This window comes from Lynx rufus, unplaced genomic scaffold (assembly GCF_022079265.1).
Source record: "Lynx rufus isolate CCGP_SWC_20201006 ecotype Redwood Valley unplaced genomic scaffold, mLynRuf1.p SCAF_12, whole genome shotgun sequence".
In the NCBI taxonomy this organism is placed as follows: Eukaryota; Metazoa; Chordata; class Mammalia; order Carnivora; family Felidae; genus Lynx; species Lynx rufus.
Window position 1 is genome coordinate 46776364 of NW_025814826.1, and position 25082 is coordinate 46801445.

Here is a 25082-nt window from a genome sequence, read left to right on the forward strand (position 1 = left end):
AGTTTGGGTCATTTGTGTTTTCCAAAGTCAGCCATCTCAATGAAATTTTCCAACTTATTATCATACAATGGAACATGACAATTTAATACTAAAACTCTCTAACTTATTCTACTTTCTCATTTTAATATTGTTTAAATATTTTCTTTTCCTTGATTTAACTTGGTAGATGTCTAATTTATTGATATATCTATTTATCAAATATATTATTATCTAAATTTTTCTTTTATTTTTAATTCATAATTTTGCCTTTAAAAATATGTTACTTCCTCCATCTTTCTTCAAGGTTGTAGTCTTATTGCATGTTTTAATATCTTGAGTTATATCCTTCTCTGATTATTTTTATCCCATATTTTTATTAATAATAAAATTATGTTTAGCTATGCACTTGGTCTAAGTTTTGACTTTATTATTTATTTGACTTAATATTTATTTATTTTAAATTATTTGAATTTATATATTATTTTTGAGTTTATTTTATTTTATTTTTTAATGTAAAAGGAATACCAGAAACTACCTGGCATATAGTATCATAAGCTATGACTACCCTATTACCACTATTACCGTTATAATGTTACTAATTTTTTGCCTTCATTTTCTATTATACAAAAGGCGGACCAAATTAGTAATTATTTGAGACTGGAAGAAAACAGAACTTGCTAACTTTTTTGGTTTGTTTGTTATTCTCATTTGTGTTTGTTTTTTGTCTTTTGCACTATCATAGATAGCAATCAGAATTAATTGGTTTCTTTTTTTCTGCTTTTTGCATTTATATTTTTTTATATGAAATTTATTGTCAGATTGGTTCCCATACAACACCCAGTGCTCATCCCAACAGGTGCCCTCCTCAATGCCCATCACCCACCCTCCCCTCCCTCCCACCCCCCATCAAACCTCAGTTTATTTTCAGTCTTTAAGAGTCACTTATGGTTTGCCTCTCTGCCTCTCTTTTTTTTTCCCTGTCCCTTCCCCCATGGTCTTCTGTTAAGTTTCTTAGGAACCACATAAGAGTGAAAACATATGGTATCTGTCTTTCTCTGTATGACTTAATTCACTTAGCACAACACTCTCAAGTTCCATCCACATTGCTACAAAAGGCCATATTTCATTCTTTCTCATTGTCAAGTAGTATTCCAGTGTATATATAAACCACAACTTCTTTATCCATTCATCAGTTGATGGACATTTAGGCTCTTTCCATAATTTGGCTTTTGTTGAAAGTGCTGCTATAAACATTGGGGTACAAGTGCCCCTATGCACCAGCACTCCTGTATCCCTGGGGTAAATTCCTAGCAGTGCTATTCCTGGGTCATAGGGTATATCTATTTTTAATTTTTTGAGGAACCTCCACACTGTTTTCCAGAGTGGCTGCAACAGTTTGCATTCCCACCAACAGTGCAGGAGGGTTCCCGTTTCTCCACATCCTCTCCAACACCTATAGTCTCCTGTTTTGTTCATTTTAGCCACTCTGACTGGCATGAGGTGATATCTGAGTGTGGTTTTGATTTGTATTTCCCTGATTAGGAGTGATGTTGAGCATCTTTTCATGTGCCTGTTGGCCATCTGGATGTCTTCTTTGGAAAAGTGTCTATTCATGCCTTCTGCCCATTTCTTCACTGGATTACTCGTTTTTTGGGTGTGGAGTTTGGTGAGTTGTTTATAGATTTTGGATACTACCCCTTTATCCAATATGTCATTTGCAAATATCTTTTCCCATTATGTCAGTTGCCTTTTAGTTTTGTTGATTATTTTCTTTGCAGTGTATAAGCTTTTTATCTTCATGAGGTCCCAATAGTTCATTTTTTGCTTTTATTCCCTTGCCTTTGGAGATGTGTCAAGTAAGAAATTGCTGTGGCTGAGGTCAGAGAGGTTTTTTCCTGCTTTCTCCTCTAAGGTTTTGATGGTTTCCTATCTCACATTCAGGCCCTTCAACCATTTTGAGTTTATTTTTGTGAATTGTGCAAGAAAGTGGTCTGGTTTCATCCTTCTGCATGTTGCTGTCCAGTTCTCCCAGCACCATTTGTTAAAGAGGCTGTCTTTTTTCCATTGGATGTTCTTTCCTGCTTTGTGAAAGATTAGTTGGCCATACTTTTGTGGGTCTAGTTCTGGGGTTTCTATTCTATTCCATGGTCTATGTGTCTGTTTTTGTGCCAATACCATGCTGTCTTGATGATGACAGCTTTGTAGTAGAAGATAAAGTCTGGGATTGTGATGCTTCCCACTTTGGTCTTCTTCTTCAATATTACTTTGGCTATTGGAAGTCTTTTGTGGTTCCATACAAATTTTAGGATTGCTTGTTCTAGCTTCGAGAAGAATGCTAGTGCAATTTTGATTGGGATTGCATTGAATGTGTAGATAGCTTTGGGTAGTGTTGACATTTGAACCATATGTATTTTTCCAATCCATGAGCATGGAATGTTTTTCCATTTCTTTGTATCTTCTTCAATTTCCTTCATAAGCTTTCTATAGTTTTCAGCATACAGATCTTTGACATCTTTGGTTAGGTTTATTCCTAGGTATTTTATGCTTCTTGGTGCAATTGTGAATGGGATAAGTTTCTTTATTTGTCTTTCTGTTGCTTCATTATTAGTGTATAAGAATGCAACTGATTTCTGTACATTGATTTTGTATCCTGCGACTTTGCTGAATTCATGCATCAGTTCTAGCAGACTTTTGGTGGAGTCTATCAGGTTTTCCATGTATAATATTATGTCATCTTCAAAAAATGAAAGCTTGACTTCATCTTTGTCAATTTTGATGCCTTTGATTTCCTTCTGTTGTCTGACTGCTGATGCTAGAACTTCCAACACTATGCCAAACAACAGTGGTGAGAGTGGACATCCCTGTCGTGTTCCTGATCTCAGGGAAAAAGCTCTCAGTTTTCCCCCTTTGAGGATGATATTACCTGTGGGCTTTTCATAAATGGCTTTTATGATGTTTAAGTATGTTCCTTCTACCCCGACTTTCTTGAGGGTTGTTATTAAGAAGGGATGCTGAATTTTGTCAAATCCTTTTTCTGCATCGACTGACAGGATCATATGGTTCTTATCTTTTTTATTAATGTGATGTATCACATAGATTGATTTGTGAATGTTGAACCAGCCCTGCATCCCAGGAATGAATCCCACTTGATCATGGTGAATAATTCTTTTCATATGCTGTTGAATTCGATTTGCTAGTATCTTATTGAGGATTTTTGCATCCATATTCATCAGGGATATTGGCCTGTAGTTCTCTTTTTTTGCTGGGTCTCTGTCTGGCTTAGGAATCAAAGTAATGCTGGCTTCATAGAATGAGTCTGGAAGTTTTCCTTCCCTTTCTATTTTTTGGAACAGCTTGAGAAGGATAGGTATTATCTCTGCTTTAAATGCCTGGTAGAATTCCCCAGAGAAGTCATCTGGGCCTGGAATCTTATTTGTTGGGAGATTTTTGATAACTGATTCAATTTCATCACTGGTTATGGGTCTGTTGAAATTTTCTATTTCTTCCTGTTTGAGTTTTGGAAGTGTGTGAGTGCTTAGGAATTTGTCCATTTCTTCCAGGTTGTCCAGTTTGTTGTCATATAATTTTTCATAGTATTCCCTGAAAATTGCTTGTATTTCTGAGGGATTGGTTGTAATAATTCCCTTCTCATTCATGATTTTATCTATTTTGGTCATCTCCCTTTTCTTTTTGAGAAGCCTGGCTAGAGGTTTATCAATTTTATTTATTTTTTCAAAAAACCAACTCTTGGTTTCATTGATCTGCTCTAAGTTTTTTTAGATTCTATATTGTTTATTTCTGCTCTGATCTTTATTATTTCTCTTCTTCTGCTGGGTTTAGGCTGCCTTTGCTGTTCTGCTTCTATTTCCTTTAGGTGTGCTGTTAGATTTTGTATTTGGGATTTTTCTTGTTTCTTGAGATAGGCCTGGATTGCAATGTATTTTCCTCTCAGGACTGCCTTCGCTGCATCCCAAAGCTTTTGGATTGTTGTATTCTCATTTTCGTTTGTTTCCACATATTTTTAAATTTCTTCTCTAATTGCCCGGTTGACCCATTCATTCTTTACTAGGGTGTTCTTTAACCTCCATGCTTTTGGAGGTTTTCCAGACGTTTTCCTGTGGTTGATTTCAAGCTTCATAGCATTGTGGTCTGAAAGTGTGCATGGTATGATCTCAATTCTTGTATACTTATGAAGGGCTGTTTTGTGACCCAGTATATGATCTATCTTGGAGAATGTTCCATGTGCACTCGAGAAGAAAGTATATTCTGTTGCTTTGGGATGCAGAGTTCTAAATATATCTGCCAAGTCCATCTGATCCAATGTATCATTCAGGGCCCTTGTTTCTTTATTGACTGTGTGTCTAGATGATCTATCCATTGTTGTAGGTGGAGTATTAAAGTCCCCTGCAATTACCACATTCTTATCAATAAGGTTGCTTATGTTTGTAATTCATTGTTTTAAATATTTGGGGGCTCCTGTATTTGGTGCATAGACATTTATAATTGTTAGCTCTTCCTGATGGATAGACCCTATAATTATTATATAATGCCCTTCTTCATCTCTTGTTACAGCCTTTAATTTAAAGTCTAGTTTCTCTGATAGAAGTATGGCTACTTCAGCTTTCTCTTGACTTCCAGTAGTATGATAGATAGTTCTCCATCCCCTCACTTTCAATCTGAAGGTGTCCTCAGGTCTAAAATCAGTCTCTTGTAAACAGCAAATAGATGGGTCTTGTTTTTTTTATCCATTCTGATACAATATGTCTTTTGGTTGCAGCATTTAGTCCATTTACGTTCAGTGCTATTATAGAAAGATATGGGTTTAGAGTCATTGTGATATCTGCAGGTTTCATGCTTGCAGTGGTATCTCTGGTACTTTGTGGTCCTTGCAACATTTCACTCACAGAGTCCCCCTTAGGATCTCTTGTAGGGCTGGTTTAGTGGTGATGAATTCCTTCAGTTTTTGTTTGTTTGGGAAAACATTTATCTCTCCTTCTATTCTGAATGACAGACTTGCTGGATAAAGGATTCTCGACTGCATATTTTTTCTGTTCATCACATTGAAGATGTCCTGCCATTCCTTTCTGGCCTGCCAAGTTTCAGTAGATAGGTCTGCTACTACCCTTATGTGTCTACCTTTGTTAGGTCAGGGCCTGTTTATCCCTAGCTGCTTTCAGAATTCCCTCTTTATCCTTGTATTTTGCCAGTTTCACTATGATATGTGGTGCAGAAAATCAATTCAAGTTACGTCTGAAGGGAGTTCTCTGTGCCTCTTGGATTTCAATGCCTTTTTCCTTCCCCAGATCAGGGAAGTTCTCAGCCATGATTGTTCAAGTATACCTTCAGCCCCTTTCTCTTGCTCTCTGTTTGATTGCATCACTTAGTTCTCTAATTCCCCCCTCATACTCCTGGATAGTTTTTATCTCTCTTTTTCTCAGCTTCCTCTTTTTCCATAATTTTATCCTCTAATTCACCTATTCTTTCCTTTGCCTCTTCAATCCATGCTATGGCCGCCACCATTTTATTTAGCACCTCATTTATAGCATTTTTTAGCTATACCTCATGACTATTTCTTAGTCCCGTGATCTCTGTAGCAATAGATTCTCTGCTGTCCTCTATGCTTTTTTGATTCCCAGCAATTAATTTTTTGACTATTATTCTAAATTCTTGTTCTGTTATATTGCTTGTATCATTTTTGATCAATTCATTAGCTGTCACTACTTCCTGGAGTTTCTTTTGAGAATTCTTCCGTTTTGTCATTTTGGGTAGTCCCTGCAGTAGCTCCAAACTGCAGGGAGCTTCCCCTGTGCTGTCCAGAGTAACTTGTGTTGGTGGGTGGGGACGCAGTCAGACTCAATGTCTGCCCCCAGCCCACCACTGGGGCCACAGTCAGACTGGTGTGTACCTTATCTTCCCATCTCCCAGGGGCAGGACTCACTGTGGAGTGGTGTGGCCCCTGTCTGGGCTACTTGCCCACTGCCAGGCTTGTGGTGCTGCTTAAATGGGATCTGGCCAAGGGCGTATTAGCCGGGGTGGATCCGCAAGGTGCACAGGGGCGGGAGGGGTAGGCTTAGCTCGCTTTGCTGTTGGTGGTCCTCTGGGGGAGTGGCCCTGCAGCACCAGGAGGGAGGCAGGCCTGTCTGAGGTATGGATCCACAGAAGCAGTGATGGGCGTTTGCGGGGTGCAAGCAAGTTCGGTGACGGGAACTGGTTCCCTTTGGAATTTTGGCTGGGGGATGGAAGAGGGAGATGGCACTTGCCAGTGCCTTTGTTCCCCTTTGAGCTCAGTTCTGTCTCCCGGGGCTCATCCTCTCACCCTCCCCACTCTCCGAGAGCAGAGCTGTTGACTTGTAACATTCCAGATGTTAAGTCCCGCTGGCTGTCAGAACACACTCCGTCCGGCCCCTCAGCTTTTGCAAGCCAGACTCGTGTGCTCTGCCTTGCCAGGCGGGCTGCCCCTCCACCACCCCAGCACCCTCCAGCCAGTCCGTGTAGCACACACCACCTCTCCGCCCTTCCTACCCTCTTCCATGGGCCTCTTTTCTACGCTTGGCTCCACAGAGTCCGTTCTGCTAGTCTTCTGGCAGTTTTCTGGGTTATTCAGGCAGATGTGGGTGGAATCTAAGCGATCAGCAGGACGCGGTGAGCCCAGAGTCCTCCTACATCACCACCATCTCTCTCTCCCCCCAGAATTAGTTGGTTTCTTAAACCTATGGAGTCTAATGGCTTGTGTACTCGTATTCAGACTTTTATTTATTTTTTAAGTGTTTATTTATTTTTCAGGGAGAGAGAGAGAGAGAACATGCACAGGTCAGAGAGGAGCAGAAAGACAACAGAACAGAGGATCTAATGTGGGCTCTGTGTTGACAAAAGAGAGCCGACATGGGGCTTGGACTCAGGAACCATGAGATCATGACCTGAGCTGAAGTCGGACCAACTGAGCCACCCAGGCACCACTTTTTTTTCTCTGACTTTTTTGTTTTGTTTTTTTTTTCATTTATTTATTTTGAGAGAGAGAGAGAGAGAGAGAGAGAGAGAGAGCGAGCGCATGAGTGGGTAGGGGCAGAGAGAAAGGGAGAGAGAGAATCCCAAGCAGGCTCCATGCTGTCAGCACAGTGCACCACTCAGAGCTTGAACTCATGAACCATGAGACCATGACCTGAGCTGAAATCAAGAGTTGCATGCTTACCCCACTGAGCCACTAAGGCACCCCTTTTTCAGACTTTTATACTTTTGAAAACTGGAAAAGAACTTCAACTCATCCAGTCCAAGACAAATCCAGGGTTGGCAAATAATTTTCTAGTCAAAGATTATAAAATTAATGGACACCACACAATTTCTAGACCCACAATAAGTCTTTTGAAGGAACCAACTTAATAGTTTGGTGAGGTTGCAAAGAATTTACTTTTAGTAGTTCCAATTAGAAAATTCACTTGGAAAAGCCACTGACACTCATGCCAGATGTGTATTCTTTTTTAATTATTCAAATTCATAAGATCATGGACAATACTCTGTTGCTCATGTAAGAGATGGACAAAATGGAAAATCTAAAAAACAGAATCCATTCAAAATGTGATTGGAGGGGCACCTAGGTGGCTCAGTCGGTTGAGTGAGACTCTTGATTTCGGCCTGGGTCATGATCCCAGAGTTGTGGGATTTAGCCCCACGTCGGGCTCTGTGTTGACAGTGCAGAGCCTGCTTGCGATTCTCTCTTTCCCTCTCTCTGTGCCCTCCCCAGATTGCATAGGTGCTCTCTCTCTCTCTATTTCAAAATAAATAAACTTTTAAAAGTGTGATTTTAAAAGGTGATGTTCTGGAAATTCATAGCTTTCCAGATAAAGTACTGACACCACCCCATGCAAACACAATTCAGTTAGATAAACTGGCTCGTTTTCTCCATTACTTTCTTCCTCTGCTTTCCCCTGAATCCAGGTAGATGGTGAAAACAGATGGCATCTTCTTCCCAGTATGTCTAATCAACAGTCTGAAATGAGATGGTCTCCCATTCATAAAACTCACTTTTCTCCTCATACCTTTCCTATGCCCTGGCATTCTGCTTTAAAATGACATATTTCTAGGAGAGGAGGGAAGAAAAATTATTCACTTGGAGTGAACAAATCAATCTCCCTCTTCCCTCTCATTCTTAATAATTAATTCATCTATGAGTTCTAATCTGGATGTTGTCAGTAAAGGAATTAAATGGATACTCACAGAATCATTTGGAGTTTGAGCTGCATTGATTTTAGGTTGATTTTCCTAAAACATTGCTCTCATCATGTTAATTCTGTCTCCAAAATTCTTTAGTGGCTCCTTCTTGCCTAATTCAGTGCTTCACACCCTTCTCCCCATCCTGGCAAGCACAGGAAATTTTACTGATGACTGGGGTACACCCACAAGGGTGTTGTAGCAGGAAGAGGCTGCTTCAGAGGCTTCCTCTGTGCTAGGTCCCACTTGGCTGCCCCATGTGAAAAGAGATTGGTATGTTCGAAAGCTCTGGCACCCTGGACAAAATGAAAAATTCTTACTTTGACTTTCAAGTCATTCCACCATGTGGCTGCCAAACTGACTATTAATCCTTTACTGCTTCACTACATGACTCTTCTGTTTCAGCTGTTTATTCATCCTATGCAAAATAATCGTGGCACCTTAAAGTCTCTGTAGCTTTTGCTTATGTCTTTTTATCTGAATGGAAAAGGCCTCTCCTCATGCCCCACAATCATCAAAACCCTGCTCATCATTCAAGACCCCAACCAGACCTCATCTCCTCCCTAAAGCCATTCTCAATCAGGTCAGAGAATGCAACTGTTATTCTCAGGTTACTTTTGGGAATCTAGGATGTCCACATTCAGGATATAGGATTTGAGACAGGACTTGAAGTTTGTGTAGGAATTGAGGGGTGGCTAAAAGAGAGAGGTAAAAAAAAGGCCTTGCAGAGAGTGGTCCCTGACTATTGCTGTGATCCAGGAGGTAGTAAATATCAGCCTTGCCTGGAAAGAGTTTAAGTGGGTAGGTCTCAAAAGGACAGGAAATCTGTATTCTTAGAAAGTAATTCAACTGAGGGGCACCTGGGTGGCTCAGTCAGTTGAGCATCCAACTGTGGCTCAGGTCATGATCTCAAGGTTCTTGGGTTTGAACCCCACATCGTGCTTTGTGCTGCCAGAAAGGAGCTTGCTTCAGATTCTCTGTCTGTCTCTCCCTCTCTCTCTCTCTCTCTCTGCCCCTCCACTGCTCGCTTGCACACACACTCTCTCTCAAAAATTAATAAACATTTAAAACAATTAAAAGAAAAAAAAAGAAAGCAACTCAAGTGATTCTTGATGCCACTGTAGCGGTAAATATTGCCTATTCAGGAAGCTTCTTCCTATTCACTGTGCTAATTCCATTTCTGGTCCTCCTGGACCAAAAACCTCATGCTCACAGGCAAGGCTGGGTTTGAGGTTCCAAGCTGGATTATTCCGTCTCTGGGTCTTTTTATAGGGAGGATAGATGGAGGACTCTCTCTATCCTCTGCAAATACTATGCTGTAATGCTATAAACCTGGAGCTTCCAGAGGCCAACCTTTCTTGCTAAGGGTAAAGTAGTCTATCTTCAGTAGGACAATAAATAACAATAGTTAGTGACAGAGCAGAGTCCCTCAAACATTATTTGAACCTTAGGATTAGCCTGCACTAGATCCAATCCCACCCTGATTTGTTCTCAGTTATTTGACCCAATAAATTATCATTTGGTTGTTGTTGTTGAAGCTAGTTTGAGTTAGGCATTTATGATTTACCATGAAACCTATCTAAGAATCTATCTAAGTCAGCGATGTAAGATAAAACACAGTGAATGGAGAATAAAACTAGACTGGTAGTTGGGGGTTCAAGAAAGAGGGTGAAGCCTGGCTGGGGAATCCGGATTAATTCTATAGGCCTTGTGGAATAAGCTGGCATTTAGAACAGGGGAGAACCAGGTCATAGGGCTGTGTTTAGAGAGAGAACTGGCCATGGAGCAGATTGGAGGAAGGAATTAAGGAAGGCCATAGGCATCAGCGTGTCCACTCCTAATGGGCCTTTGAGCCTGTTGAATTGGGACTCTTTCTGACTACTTGTGAAAATTACTAGTCATGGAAAGGCCCTAACATGCACATGTACACATGTATCCCTATTTGAAAAGGCAGATGTACAGACACTGAGACCTCACAGAAATCAGCTCAAGTATGGCTATTACTGGCAGCAATTGGGAATGGTCAGAGAGAGATGCCCCGATGCAGGACTGTTTAGAGTGCAAAGAGTGATGGAGAATGCACGACGTTGCTAGATTGGAAAACAGCTGGGGGCTGGCTGGGGAAGACAGTAAGTAGCTCGGCGTACAAAAATTCTCTTAGAGAAAGCTATGGCTGGGGGGTTTGATACCCACGAGCTTTACTGATAAGGGCGCTGGCTTCATACTATAGTCAGGGTGTCTCAGAGCCTTAGGGTACTTATATTTTTTGAGGTTCTTGGTATTAAAAATTTAGGAAGTATCAAAACACACCTATGTAAACTGTGGTGTGTTTTAATTACTTGTTAAATAATAACTCCATGTGTTTTTGATATGCCACGTTATATAGTATAATAATGCTATTCATAAGATAGTTAAAGGATTTTAGAAACATGAATTAATAGCATACAGTAGTTGTCCAGTAATAGGACACAGCCTGATGTTGTCAGAGAGACATTTACTTCTTTCGATCCCATCAGTATGTCTCTGTTGCCCCACACAAAATGTTATGTGTACGTAATGCACACCTTCTGGAGCTGAGGTGAATATGAGACCCAGGCCCAGTGGCTCCCCTGATGACCTCCTGTCCTGACACCCCACAGGCGCTAATAAGAATGTGTTTCTAGAAGGTAGTCCTTAGTGCCTCTTCTATCTTGTTACCAGTGCATTGCTTTCTACATCTTGCCATATCCATAAATGAGTGCTCCTGTCTTACTTCATGACTTCATGGCATTTTCTTGGCTATCACTGTTGTGTCTTAACCTCCAGTTCCTTCTCCCTCTAGGTCAGCCTCCACACTGCTGGCAAAGATGTCTCTCTTAAATACAAATCTGAGCATGTCACAACCTTATGCCTCAATATCACATTAGATTCCCATATTCCATATCCTTATCCATAGAATAGCATTCAAATTCTTTAGCAGGACATAATTTCCTATAAGAGGGTCCCCCAACCCACTTTTCAACTCTCATTTCTGGTTTTTCTTCCAACATTCCACACCTCTTGCTATTCCACAAAAGTGCCATTTTCTTTTTTTCTGTTTTTGCTCCTGTTCTTACCTCTTCCTGAAAAACCCTTCCCTTCTGGCACATTCTTACCCTTCTGTCCTCTGAAAAGCTCCTCAATGCTGCCAAGGAGGGCAGCTTTCTGATCCTCTGGCCCATTGTACATGTCTTCAATACAGAGAATGTTAACAGTGAGATCACTGAAGGGAGGGACTGTGATTTAACTTTGATTACCTTGGTTTACCCCATCCCTGTACCATGCACAGCAAGGGCTCAGTAAATACTGGCTGGATGACTGTGTTAATTGTTGGTAATACCCCATGCTTTCAGAAGCAAACACAAGTTCAGTCAGAAACTACCTCTTGCAAACAGTTTTATCCATAGAATTCATCTCGATGGCTCACAGTTTTCTGGACTATTCTTATATATAAGCAAGGATGGTTGCAAAAGAGTTCTCACTTCCCAGGCCTCCATCTAAGTATGTTTCTTCCAAAGTAAGCCCTTTTTCTCTCTCAGTTGCCTCCTCATTCAGCTGAGCCTGTTGAAGGACCCCTATAGGACTTCATTTCCTTGACTTAGGCTACAATTTGAGCCCAGCACATGGAATCATCACCACCATTCGTTGTTGAGATTGCGGCCAACTACTTATCTACATGTAGTCATTCTCTGTGTAAGAAATAATGCATTATTAACACGGCTTTATTATCAGACCCAAGTTTGGCAGATAGAGCAACATTAGAGGGTAATTGGAAGAAAAGCTGATTTGTTAGCAAAATGTTGCCTTTTGGCTAATGAATCATTCTGATTTTTTGCACTGACAGCTCAGTAACAAGCTTGAAGACTACTTTGCTTCAGACCATTAAACTTTGACAAACCAGTGATTAACTACAGCTAGAGCCAGTGGTCTGTGGGGATTATTGCAATTATGAGCCATATCTATAACTTTTCAAAATCATTAGTTGAGACAAGGTGGGTTTGATGATGGAGGGGCTACTGACGGATAGGCTCCATTGCCTCGTCGTACACAGGCAATAAACAGCTGCTGGAAGACAGTCAGTCAGCAACAGCTCTGTTTTGGGGGAAGCTCTAGTGAGAAGCCTTTCTAGTGAAAGGCTGCTTTCAGAGAATGAGCCTTGTTTGGGAAGGAAGAGACAAGAATTTCTTCTGACTTGTAGTTGGAGGCTGGAGGTCTTTTCTCTAAGGAGAACTCAAAGGCAGTAGAGAAGGCAAACCAAACAGACAGAAAAGCAAGGTGGGACCACCATGGCTTGGGTTCTCTTCCTGTGCTTTATTGGATTGTTGTTACACTCAGGGGCCCCAGTGGAAGGTGCCTGCCCTTTTCTTTACTGCTCCCTACTATTCATAATAGGGATCTTGAAATAAGGTGAATAATATAAATTAGTAGGGCAGAAGGAAGTGGTAAAAAAAACTGTGGTAAAATTGCAACTCAAATACAAACACAGCTGTGGGCTGTGACTCCTGGGTTACAGGCAAAAGTCCAAGTCCTCAGCCTTAAGTGTAAGACTCTTCAAATCCAGCCCTCACGTCTCCAGACTCATCGTTTTGTATTTTTGAACTCTTATGTCCCAGTCCAACTGTGATGTTCTCTAAATGTGATGTGACCCACACTTTCCAATCTCTGTACCTTTGATCTCCCTGGAATGGCTGCAACCTTGAACTTCATTTCTATTTGTTCAAATCCTATCCACTCTCTGGGTATCTGTTTCTTATAAAATTGGGAAGAAGAGGTGGATTAAATCAACATTAAGACCCTTTCTCTGATCAAGTTTTGTGAGTCTGTGGCATATTTCACCAACTACGGTTGATATGCATGTGAATCTAGTTGCATTCTGGGACCCTTAATCCCATGTAATGTTCTGTATCCCCCAGGTGGGCACATTGCTGGGAGTCTTGCTGTCGTCACAGATGCTGCCCACCTCTTAATTGACCTGACCAGTTTCCTGCTCAGTCTCTTCTCCTTGTGGTTGTCATCAAAGCCCCCTTCGAAGCAGCTGACGTTTGGATGGCACCGGGCAGGTATAGTTCACCCACTGAGCATTAATGTCAAGGTAGTGCTGCAAGGTCAAACCAAGGATAAAGACAGAAGAGACAAAGCAAAGCCTTGTTCAGAAATCCCTTAGAGGCACGTCTGATGTTCAGGATAAAAAGGATGTGTGTTCTCAAGGGCACTTTGGCAACAAGCCAGATTAATTGCACTACCTCTATTTCAGTGGAATAACAGGAACACAGGTATCACTTCTGCAACCGCCCTGGCCCAAGGGTAACATTCATCAAGTTACTCTGCATCTGGGAGGGAGGATGGGATAAAGCATCTACCATTTTGCAAAGTCAGGCACAGAGAGCCCAAGAGAGCTAGAGAGATTGAAGAACTTCTCACAGGTAAGTCGAGAATAGAACGTGAAGGAGAATTTAGGGCAGAGCAAGGGTGGCCAACATGCTGACACGGTGGCCAGCCTTCACTGGTGCCTCTAGATACAGACCACAACGTACACACTGACAATTGTGGACTGTGGTTTTTCAAGTTTAGAATGGTAGGAAGTTCTCGTTTCACACGAAACAATTTATCATAGCAAGTGTTTTGGATCGCCTTTCCCTTAACATCCGGCAGTGGGGGGAGAGGGAGAGATGAGACAATAAACATCAATAAAAAGAATTTGTGACAATGTGACCTGAAGATTCTTTTCAGTCCCTGAACAGTGCTACACTTGGGAAACCTGTATTTTTGGCTGAGCGCCTGTCATTTGTACGCATTTTTACACGTACTCTCCCCTTTCTGGTACTATTGGTCAAAGCTCTTTGGTAAACATGGGATGTTTTATAAACACAGGCACAACCCAGAATTTAGAATACTGCTTGTACTTTCTCATCTTGGTGATGGAAGCTCATGAGCATTGACGCTGTAGAAAATCAGGGCTGTTCAATAGCACTCTCTGCTTTAAGACAAATGTTCTATGATACAGAGTATGATGTGGCCATAGAGCACTTTAAATGTGGCTACTGTTACTGAAGAACTGGATTATTTTATTTTATTCTATTTTATTTTATTATATTATATTTTAGAGAGAGCACATACCTGCATGTGAGCAGGGGAGGGGTGGAGGGGGAGAGAGAGAATTTTAAGCAGCCTCCATGTTCAGTGCAGAGACCCTGACATGGAGCTCAATCTCACGAGCACGAGATCGTGACCTGAGCTGAAATCAAGAGTCAGACATTTAACTGACTGAGCTGCCCAGGCACCTGGAAGAACTGGATTTTTAATTTTTTAATTTAAATGGATACAGCCACATGTGATGATGGTTACTGTTTTAGGCAGTACTGCTTAGACACACAGGTGAAAATGAACTAGCTTGTCAAATAGGTAATTTCATGGATGACTTTGTTTAGGAAGAAGCTAAGTATAAAAAGTGAATTTATTTAAAAAAAAAGTGTTAAGTGGCTAATAAGACAGGTGTCACGTGGACAGGTTGCATGTAAATGATTGAAGTCTGGGATACAATAGCCCCACACTGGGAAACAATACTTTACATGGTTCTGCTTTGACAGGGGAAAGATCAAAAGTAGGGAAAGTCCCCAGCAACGGACTCTCAGAATACTTCTGTGCCCTGGAAGGCTTTTAGTACCTGCCTACAAGGTTGAGTTAAAGATCAGGGAGAGGTATTAAGGAACTCCACAGTGAGCAAATGTGCTTTACTCAGCCTGCAGACTGAACACTATCTTATCTTTAAATATTAATATACATGTCTCTGCTCTGATACTTCTTTTCGATATGGTTGCTCTTAAAATGCAGTTAGAGTGTTGATATACCTCTGAGCTTGCCTCCGTGTTTATAATATGTTGGGTTGGCAAATGAAACTCATTTTCATCAAGTACCCTCTGAAGCCCTCCCTTGTTACTATTTTATTCCACACAAGGTACCGCTACTGGCAAATTGTAAATGTTTTATGGTGAAATTAAGAGTTTCTAAATACATTTTACTCTTTGCCTCTCATTATTTCATCTCCTAATAAGTTTCAATCATTTTAGCACCTGTTTAAATTAAAATCCCCGAGGCAAATAGCAATGGCAGATAGCAATTAATATGCTTTAAAAATTTGCTAGAAATTACTTACTAATATGGAGCATAATGAACTCAGATGCTGGTGTTTAATGAATGCAACACTAAAGTGAATCATCTTAGTGCTAAAATCCATCCACACATTTGGAACTTGTTAGTTTAGAGCCTCTTTTCTCAGGGGGACAGGTTGGGGGGAAGCAAGGAACATCAATGTCTTATGACTCTTGGGAGATCAAGGTGATCCACAAATTATTTGTGTATGGGTGTCTGTGTGCTCGAATCCCTAGAGATCCTTGGTGCCCTGCTGTCCATCCTGTGCGTCTGGGTGGTGACGGCTGTGTTGGTGTACCTGGCATGTGAGCGCCTGCTGTACCCTGATTACCAGATCCAGGCGACTGTGATGATCATCATTTCAGGCTGTGCGGTGGCAGCCAATATTATGTAAGTCACCCCGCCCATAAAAGCTTGTTTTTAACCCTGTGTGGACACAGACAGTGGGGTTTTTCTTGATGTTCGTTTTTGCTTGATTTTTCCATTTGTGGAGATGGTGAATTGAATAAACTGCCAATGAGGTAGTGCAAAGGCCGGGATCTGAATCTAGACCCAAGAGGCCCAGGATTGAGCTCCTAGCCAGTCTGCACTCTCATACGTATTGATGGTTCCATATGGGAAATGACTTACTCCTATTTATTTAAAAAATTTTTTAAAAAATGTTTTATTTATTTAAAAAAATTTTTTTTAACATTTATTTATTTTTGAGACAGAGAGAGACAGAGCATGAACGGGGGAGGGTCAGAGAGAGGGAGACACAGAATCCGAAACAGGCTACAGGCTCTGAGCTGTCAGCACAGAGCCCGACATGGGGCTCGAACCCATGGACCGCGAGATCGTGACCTGAGCCGAAGTCGGCCGCTCAACCGACTGAGCCACCCAGGTGCCCCAGAAATGTTTTATTTATTTTTGAGAGAGAGAGAGAGAGAGAGACAGAACTGAGTGGGGGAGGGGCAGAGAGAGAGGGAGACACAGAATCTGAAGCAGGCTCCAGGCTCTGAAGTGTCACCCCAGAGCCCGATCCGGGGCTCAAACCCACAAACCGTGAGAGATCATGACCTACGCCGAAGTTGGACACTTAACTGACTGAGCCGCCCAGGTACCCCATCCGATTTGATTTTTGTTACATGATCACATTATGGGTTCCCAGAGTGCTGGGTTGGAAGGGATCTTAGATTTTGTTTACTCCAGTCCCCTTTCTACTTTTGAATTCTCTTTTGCAACATCCCCATAAAATAAATAGTCATTAGTGTCATATATTTTAACAGAACTAGTAACAGAGAATTTGTTCCTCTCAAAAGCAGTCTATCTTATCTTTGTATCATTGTAAGACTGCCTGAAAACTCCTTCTTAAGCTCTATTAGCTAGTCACTGTCTTTAGTTTCCACCTTTTGGTCCATTCTCTTATCCAGGCAGTCTTAATTCATTCTTATGAGACATGTGATGTTACTGGACATGTGATCATTTCTGTATTGATCTGCTCTTACCCAAGTAAGCTACTTGATTGTTCATGACAAGGGTGCGGGGTGGGTGCTGTTAAGGCCAGGCCTTTGGTCTTTTTTGGTTGATTTACTCCTTCCAATCTGATAGCCTGATTCTGGGCAACCCAACTTAAAACTGCATCATCTACCTACCTACCTACCCTACCTATCAATTATCTGTGGTCAACAAAATAATGGCTCAAAGATTTCCTCAAAGATTTCCATATTCTAATCCTTGGAACTTCTGAGTATGTTAACTTACATGGTAAAGGAACTTTGCAAATGTGATTAAGTTCAGGATGGATCTTGAGATGGGGAGATTATCCTAGGTTATCTAGACAGGCCAAATGTAACCAGAAAGATCCCTGTGAGAGGGACACTTGAGGTCAGAGTAAAGGGAAGATGCTGTATTGCTGGCTTTGAGGACAGAGAAAGGATCCTGGAGCTAAGGAAACTAAGTGACCTCTAGAAGCTGGAAAAGGTAAGATAATGAATTCTCTCCTAGAATCTCCAGAAGGAATGTAGTCCTGCATACCCATTTTAGAACCATAAGACAATATATTTATATTGTTCTAAGCCACAGAAGCTTTGTAATAATTTGTTATAGCAGCAAAAAGAGACTCATATACACTATCTATGTATCATCTATCTATCTTGTGATGCAACATGATACATGCTGTGAGGTAGGCTTATACCTGAAAGTGAAGAAGAATCACATTTTAAACAGTGTCTTTTAAGGAAGGCACAATGGAATCTCTGGTATTAGAGGAAAATCCGAATGTGTACATTTTGAAAACGCTCCTCAGGTCACTCTAATACCCATACCTTTTGCCTGCGTCAGTTCCTCACCTCTTAGTGTGCAAACTGTTGCTCGAAATATCTAAGCTAACCAATTAGAAGAGTGGTATTTGACTGCTATTACTGAGTAGATCCCTATTTCCATCCAGCTAACTTGAAAATGTGTTTCATATTGGCACTGGGAGAAAAAGTGTGTAGAGTTCAATGCAAATCTATCAGCACAAGGAGACAAATAAGGCAGAGCACATGTGTTGCTGACTGGGGTCAATAACATCATCTTTGCATAAAGAGAACAGTATGTCCCCAAGACAGCAGGGACAATGAAAATATTAATAATTTCCCAAGAGGCATATGTCACATAGGTTGTGTCGATGCTACATGAATATGAAGGATACAGCTAGCTAACTTCCCCATAAATCTAGAACCTTGATAATCGAGTTTGCCTTTCTAAACAGATGCCATCCAAATTTTCTTCCTACAGCAACTGCTTTTGAACTTTGATCTTAACATTGCAGGTGCTTTTCCTACTTAGAAAGATAAGGAAATTGAAAAGTGGTGACTTCCCTGTGCAAGTAGGTAGTTATTTATAGAAAAAGATATTGAGTGACTATAATGTTTCTCCTAGAACTGGGATTATAGTTTCAAGTGCTGCTAGATGCTGTGTTGTCTGAATACAGAAATATCAGAACCATAATTTGGGAATAAATCAAACCTTGCAGACTCCAAATCAGGACAGAAAGTTCTAACAAAAGTTGCAAAGGGATTCTAGGATAAAGATTACTGACAGAGCCTTAAGACTGTTGCATGCTAAGTTTTCTCTGCCTGAAATATTTCCTCCTCTCCAGCCTGTAATTTAAATCTAATATAATCTTTCAAATCCAACTCAATTACTTTGTTTAACTAAATCAGACTTCCCTGTTATATTATCTATAGTATCTGTTCTTACTAGACTTATTAAAATGAGAATTTTCCACTTATGGGTGTCTTTTTAAAATCTATGCTATCTCCATCATACTTAAAGCCACACCGGGGAAGGTTCACGTCTGTTTCATTCACCTTTATACCCCAAGCATTTAACAGTGGCTGGCACACAAGAGTCCCTAAGTTGTTTTTTTTTTTTTTTAATGAAATGAGTAAAAGAATGAGTGACAAGGTGATGAGCACACATGGATATATCTAGAAAGAGAGTATGTTAACTGCCAGCCATATTAAGCTGTCTGAGGATTCATAAATGGTAATTATTAATTAAGGGTGAATTTCTGTCCAAACACTGACCATCTAAAAACTGTGTATTAAAGGGGTGCCTGGGTGGCGCAGTTGGTTAAGCGTCCGACTTCAGCCAGGTCACGATCTCGCGGTCCGGGAGTTCGAGCCCCGCGTCAGGCTCTGGGCTGATGGCTCGGAGCCTGGAGCCTGTTTCCGATTCTGTGTCTCCCTCTCTCTCTGCCCCTCTCCCGTTCATGCTCTGTCTCTCTCTGTCCCAAAAATAAATAAACGTTGAAAAAAAAAAAACTGTGCATTATGTAATGATCAAATATTGCTGGATAGCAGTCATTCTACTTTGTGGATAATGACCTTGGGTTTAACAGACACTTTACCAGCAAATAGACTGGGATGTATAGTACTAAATAATATTTTTTAAAAACTTTTGTTCCAAAATAAAATCAGGTACATAATTTATATGCCTAACACTTATCTCTTTGACTTGGGTAGGAGATGTTAAATTTTGTAATATGTTATCTATAGAGAGAGAATGAGGCCACAGCTCATACTCTTAGGACTGTATACACATATGTGTTTATATATATATACATTTATATATACATTTGCATATATATACATTAATATATATTTACACACATATATGTGATACATTAATATATTTTAGTCTCTTGTTAATAGCTAATATGGAAGAGAAAACAGGTGAACCTTTGTTGTCTGTCCTTGTGTAAAAATTTAAAACTTGTATGATACATTTGTTTTCAAAATTAGTCCAAAATAGTACATTTTACAGCATTAATATTTCAACTATCTTCCATCTTGGATAACACATGCGCTTGTCAACTGCTTCATTATGCTGCATAGGTTTTCAATGGCTAATCTCATGTGTGCCAAGAACATCCTTTTCTCTTTCAGACTAAGTGTGATTCTGCACCAGAGACATGCTGGACACAATCACAAGGAAGTGCAAGCCAATGCTAGTGTCAGAGCAGCCTTTGTGCATGCCCTTGGAGATCTATTTCAGAGCATCAGTGTGTTAACCAGTGCACTTATTATCTACTTTAAGGTGAGTATGTTTGAGTTTACTCACTGTCATAGTAAGTTTATAGATTAGGTACTGCAGAAGCTGACCTGCCAGTATTAACCTAAATGAGGGTGGCCAGCCTCTATTTACCTATACCAACTACTTTGCAAGGTTTAAACAAACAACACATATTCAAAGCCTGAAACCTTAGACTTTCCAGATTCCTAAGTACTATGTCTCCAAATGTAGGGCTGCCAGTCTTCCAAGAAAGTAGTTCCTTTTGTCATGGAGTTAAGATGAACAGCAATGGAACCATGAATACCTTAGGATTCTTGGGTTGTAAGCAACAGAAAGGATGTCTAGCTTACTTAAGCAAAAATATATTTATTAGTTGAAATGTATTGGATGTACTCTTGGATAGAAATCAAGGTAGAAATAAGGACAACATTAGGTATCTTAGATTTCAGAAACTATGCAAATTCTGTCCCAGGTACCAGTGCAGAAATGACTGCGAGTCAACCAATTTTTTTCCATTTCTTGGCATTCTGCTGGAGATTCTCTTTCTCTGGGAAAGAGAGCCCACCAGACCTAGCTTGGGTCTTGTACCTGCTGCTTGGCTGGGGAGGAAGAGCACCTGATTGACTGTCCCACCAATATCACCCCCCAGTGGGGGAAAGATAATTCTCCCCCTGCCCCCGACAAATCAGGGTGTTAATGGAAAGTTGAGATGGATCTTGGATGAAACTCTGACCCTAAACAAACATTTACTATAGATCTGTGTTTCTTGTACCAAGAACTAACAGAAGTGGGTTGGGGTGTAGGTGGGGGAAATGGAAAAGAAGAGCATTGAGCTCTGTTGTTTGCACCTTGATTGTCCAGTTATCAAGGACTCTTTATTATTTTTACTAAAAAATGAAAATACATAAATAAAAATTATAAAGACGTATCTGAATTCAATTGAGCAAATATTCACTGAAAGCTTTAAGTTTAAGGCAAAATCATTCACACTTGTCCTGGGTAGTGGAGTTTGAGAGTTTCTCAGAAGTAATGAGGCATGGACTTTTCTGTGGGACAAAACTTCATCAAGGGCAGAAGGACACGTATCTCTTCTGGAGCTAATGGCTCCAGTGGTGAGACAGGGCAAGAATGAGGCCTCAGCTCATACTCTTAGGACTTAATCAAAGATGCCTGTCTCAAACATTTCTCCAAAGAAGACATCCAAATGGTCAACCGACACATGAAAAAATGCTCAACATCACTCATCATCAGGGCAATGCAAATCAAAACCACAATGAGATACCACCTCATACCTGTCAGAATGGCTAACATGAACAACTCAGGCAACAACAGATGTTGCCAAGGATGAGGAGAAAGAGGATCTATTTGAACTGCTGGTGGGAATGCAAACTGGTGCAGCCACTTTAGAAAACAGTATGGAGGTTCCTCAAAAAATTAAAAATAGAACTACCCTATGGTCCAGCAATTGCACTATTAGGTATTTATCCAAGGGATACAGATATGCTGTTTTGAAGGGGCACATGCACCCCAATGTTTATAGCAGCACCATCGACAATAGCCAAAGTATGGAAAGAGCCCAAATGTCCATCGATGGATGAATAGATAAAGAAGATGTGGTATATATATACAATGGAGTATTATGTGGAAATCAAAAACAATGAAATCTTGCCATTTGCAACTACGTGGATGGAACTAGAGGATATTATGCTAAGCAAAATTAGTCAGTCAGAGAAAGACAAACATCATATGACTTCACTCATAGGAGGATTTTAAGATACAAAAAAGATGAACATAAGGGAAGGGAAGCAAAAATAATATAAAAACAAGGATAGGGACAAAACATAAGAGACTCTTAAATATGGAGAACAACAGAGAGTTGTGGGAGGGGGTTGTGGGAGGGGGGGATGGGCTAAATGGGTATGGGGAATCTACTCCTGAAATCATTGTTGCACTATATGCTAACTACTTGGATGTAAATTAAAAAAAAAAAGATGCCTGTCTCGAACATGTGCCATCCTGAGTAGGGAAAGAAAGGAAACAACCCCAGTCTGCCATGACCAAGCTCCAGCTGGGCCTTGGTCATGTGCAACCTCTGGGCAGGTGATACCCTTTCTTCTCATCATAAGGAAGGCTGAAAAGCCATTGACTATTATATAAATTTGTGCATATTTTCATCACATACTCTGTGCTTCTATTAACAGAAAAGTCAAATCAGGCCTTCAGAAAGAACACTCAAGGCCCCTCTCCTTTATGTCTTAAATTTAATTTTTAAATTTCTTCAGCCACTGATAGTTTTTTTTTTTTTTTAATTTTTTTTCAATGTTTATTTATTTTTGACAGAGAGAGACAGAGCATGAACGGGGGAGGGGCAGAGAGAGAGGGAGACACAGAATCGGAAACAGGCTCCAGGCTCTGAGCCACCAGCCCAGAGCCTGACGCGGGGCTCGAACTCCCGGACCGCGAGATCGTGACCTGGCTGAAGTTGGACGCTTAACTGACTGTGCCACCCAGGCGCCCCCAGCCACTGATAGTTTAAAGCTTAAATGAAGGATTGAATCTTCAGGAAATCTTGCCTCTGAGTTGGATGTCAAGTTTCAGGGAGGTGAAAGGGTGATAGAAAAAGAAGCAGGGAGGTTTACTCATTTTATTATAAATCAGAATTTCTGCATGGAAGGCCTGAATTCAGTTAACCTAAGTCCCTATATTTTCTAGCCAGACTATAAAATGGCTGACCCAATCTGCACATTCGTCTTTTCCATCCTGGTTTTGGCCAGCACCATCACTGTCTTAAAGGACTTCTCCATCTTACTCATGGAAGGTAGGAGTGATTTTATTATTATTTCCAGGATCGGTGTTTCTCTTCCCTATAATCACAGAAGGGAATGGCATCAAGGCAAATCCACTGTTAATTTGCATTATAAGGAAAATCTAAATGTATAAGGATTTTTTGTGAAAACAAATATTATGATTTTTCTTCATATGGGAACAAAAAGAATTGCCTTCTCTTTTTTCCTTCAGCAACTATTAAATGATATGGCATACGATAAAAACGATATGTACAAATAATAAGGATAGGCACTGAGGGAGATATTGTGAAAATATAAATTTCTCCCTAGATATATGGAAAAGGCCTAAGAAAAATTGAATAAGCTATCTCTTAGGCAGCATTATAGCTACTATTAGGGCTTGTCTAAAACCCTTGTTAGACCAGGCCAGCACTCAAACTTCAAGGCATCAGAATCACTTGGGGTCTGTTAAAACACAGATTTCTGGGCCCATCCTGATAGTTCCTGAACTGGTGGGTCTGGGGCAGCAGCTGGGAATTTGAATTTCTTTTTCTTTTTTTTTTTTAATGAAATTTATTGTCAAATTGGTTTCCATCAACACCCAGTGCTCATCCCAACAGGTGCCCTCCTCAGTGCCCACTTTCCCCTCCCCCCCCCACCCCCATCAACCCTCAGTTTGTTCTTAGTATTTAAGAGTCTCTTATGGTGTGTCACCTTCCCTCTCTGTAACTTTTTTTTCTCCCGTTTCCCCCACCCCTGGTCTTCTGTTAAGTTTCTCAGGATCCACATATGAGTGAAAACATGGTATCTGTCTTTCTCTGCCTGGCTTATTTCACTTAGCATAACACTCTTTGGTTCCATCCACGTTGCTACAAATGGCCAGATTTCATTCTTCCTCATTGCCAAGTAGTATTCCATTGTATATATAAACCACATCTTCTTTATCCATTCATCAGTTGATGGACATTTAGTCTCTTCCCATCATTTGGCTATTGTTGAAAGTGCTGCTATAAACATTGGGGTACAAGTGCCCCTATGCAACAGCACTCTAGGAATTTGAATTTCTAACAAGACGCTGATGCTGCTCGTCCAGGGACCACACTTCGAGAACCACTAGAATGACCTTTTCACACTACTGAAGGATTACTACACAAAAGGCACAAGAATGGAACCTAGAAAAGTCCATCAGAATTAGAGGTTTGCATCATATCAAGCAGTTGGATGATCAAGAATATCCAGACATTGGCTTGAACTTTTCTTTTTTGTCCAGCACATTTTGACATAAGGCAGACAGAGTTTCAGAGTGCACGTGCCTTCACAAAAGCCCACATTTCCTTAGTGTTCACTGTTGAGTACACGTTTAAGAGTTTTGTTCCTTTGGGCACTATAAACGTTGGAGGATGATGATGCTGACAACGGTGAATCACAAGATGGAGTCAAGCGTCACTAACAAATGAACGTCCTCTTTCTGAAGGTGACAATATTTGGTTTGTCAAGTCACAGATGCATCCATTTCCTTTCCTGAGGGCCAAGCGCTGAGCTGCAGCTGTTGTTCCTATTAGGGAACTTTGCTGACTTACAGGTGGATAAAAGGCAAATGGGTATCCATCGGAGATGAGTATTTTCCATCCCTGTCTCGCAGCATAGCTCTTCTCAGGTGATTATCTCTTCTTATTTAAGGAAAACGTAGCTAACTTAAAACAACCTTCAAAAACATTTATTTTTGAAAGAGAGTGTGAGAGCGAGTGGGGGAGGGGTAGAGAGCAGAAGACAGAGGATCTGAAGCTGGCTCAGACCTCAGGAGCTCTGAGTGCAGTGCTCCAACACACGAATTGTGTGATCATGACCTGAGCCGAAATCAAGAGTCGCTTAACTGACTGAGCCATCCATGTGCCCCAGGAAAATGTAGCTAATTATTGAAGCTGGCAGGTAACTCCTACCTGGAAGAAGCTTTTTTTTTTTTTAATGTTTATTTATTTTTGAGACAGAGAGAGACAAAGCATGAACGGGGGAGGGGCAGAGAGAGAGGGAGACACAGAATCCGAAACAGGCTCCAGGCTCTGAGCTGTCAGCACAGAGCCCCACCCGGGGCTGGAACCCATGAACCGTGAGATCATGACCTGAGCCGAAGTCAGACCTTAACCAACTGAGCCACCCAGGCACCCCATTTTTTAAACTGGGTTTTCAAATTACGTTAGCATACAATAATACTTGTACTTAATAAAGTTTTATAAAAATATAGAAAGGAATAAAATTATAAAAAGTCTTTCCATTTTTTTACCTTTGAATTTTCAGTCCCATTCTTCAGAGGTAATACCTACTGATAAGTCATCCCAACATATCTGTGCATTCACACACACACACACACACACACACACACACACACGTCTTTTTTTATACAAA

The 25082-nt window shown here is 40.7% G+C and overlaps 1 protein-coding gene across 2 annotated transcripts in view; it reads left to right on the forward strand.

The window, feature by feature from the left end:
• The window catches only part of SLC30A8 (solute carrier family 30 member 8), a 46867-nt gene that overhangs the window by 16583 nt on the left and 5202 nt on the right, over positions 1-25082 (forward strand). For both annotated transcript variants that reach the window (XM_047073799.1, XM_047073798.1), the window contains 4 exons: positions 13116-13262; positions 15588-15741; positions 19767-19917; positions 22606-22711. In XM_047073799.1, the coding sequence (XP_046929755.1) occupies positions 13116-13262; positions 15588-15741; positions 19767-19917; positions 22606-22711 (558 nt within the window). The remainder of the gene's footprint in view (positions 1-13115; positions 13263-15587; positions 15742-19766; positions 19918-22605; positions 22712-25082) is intronic.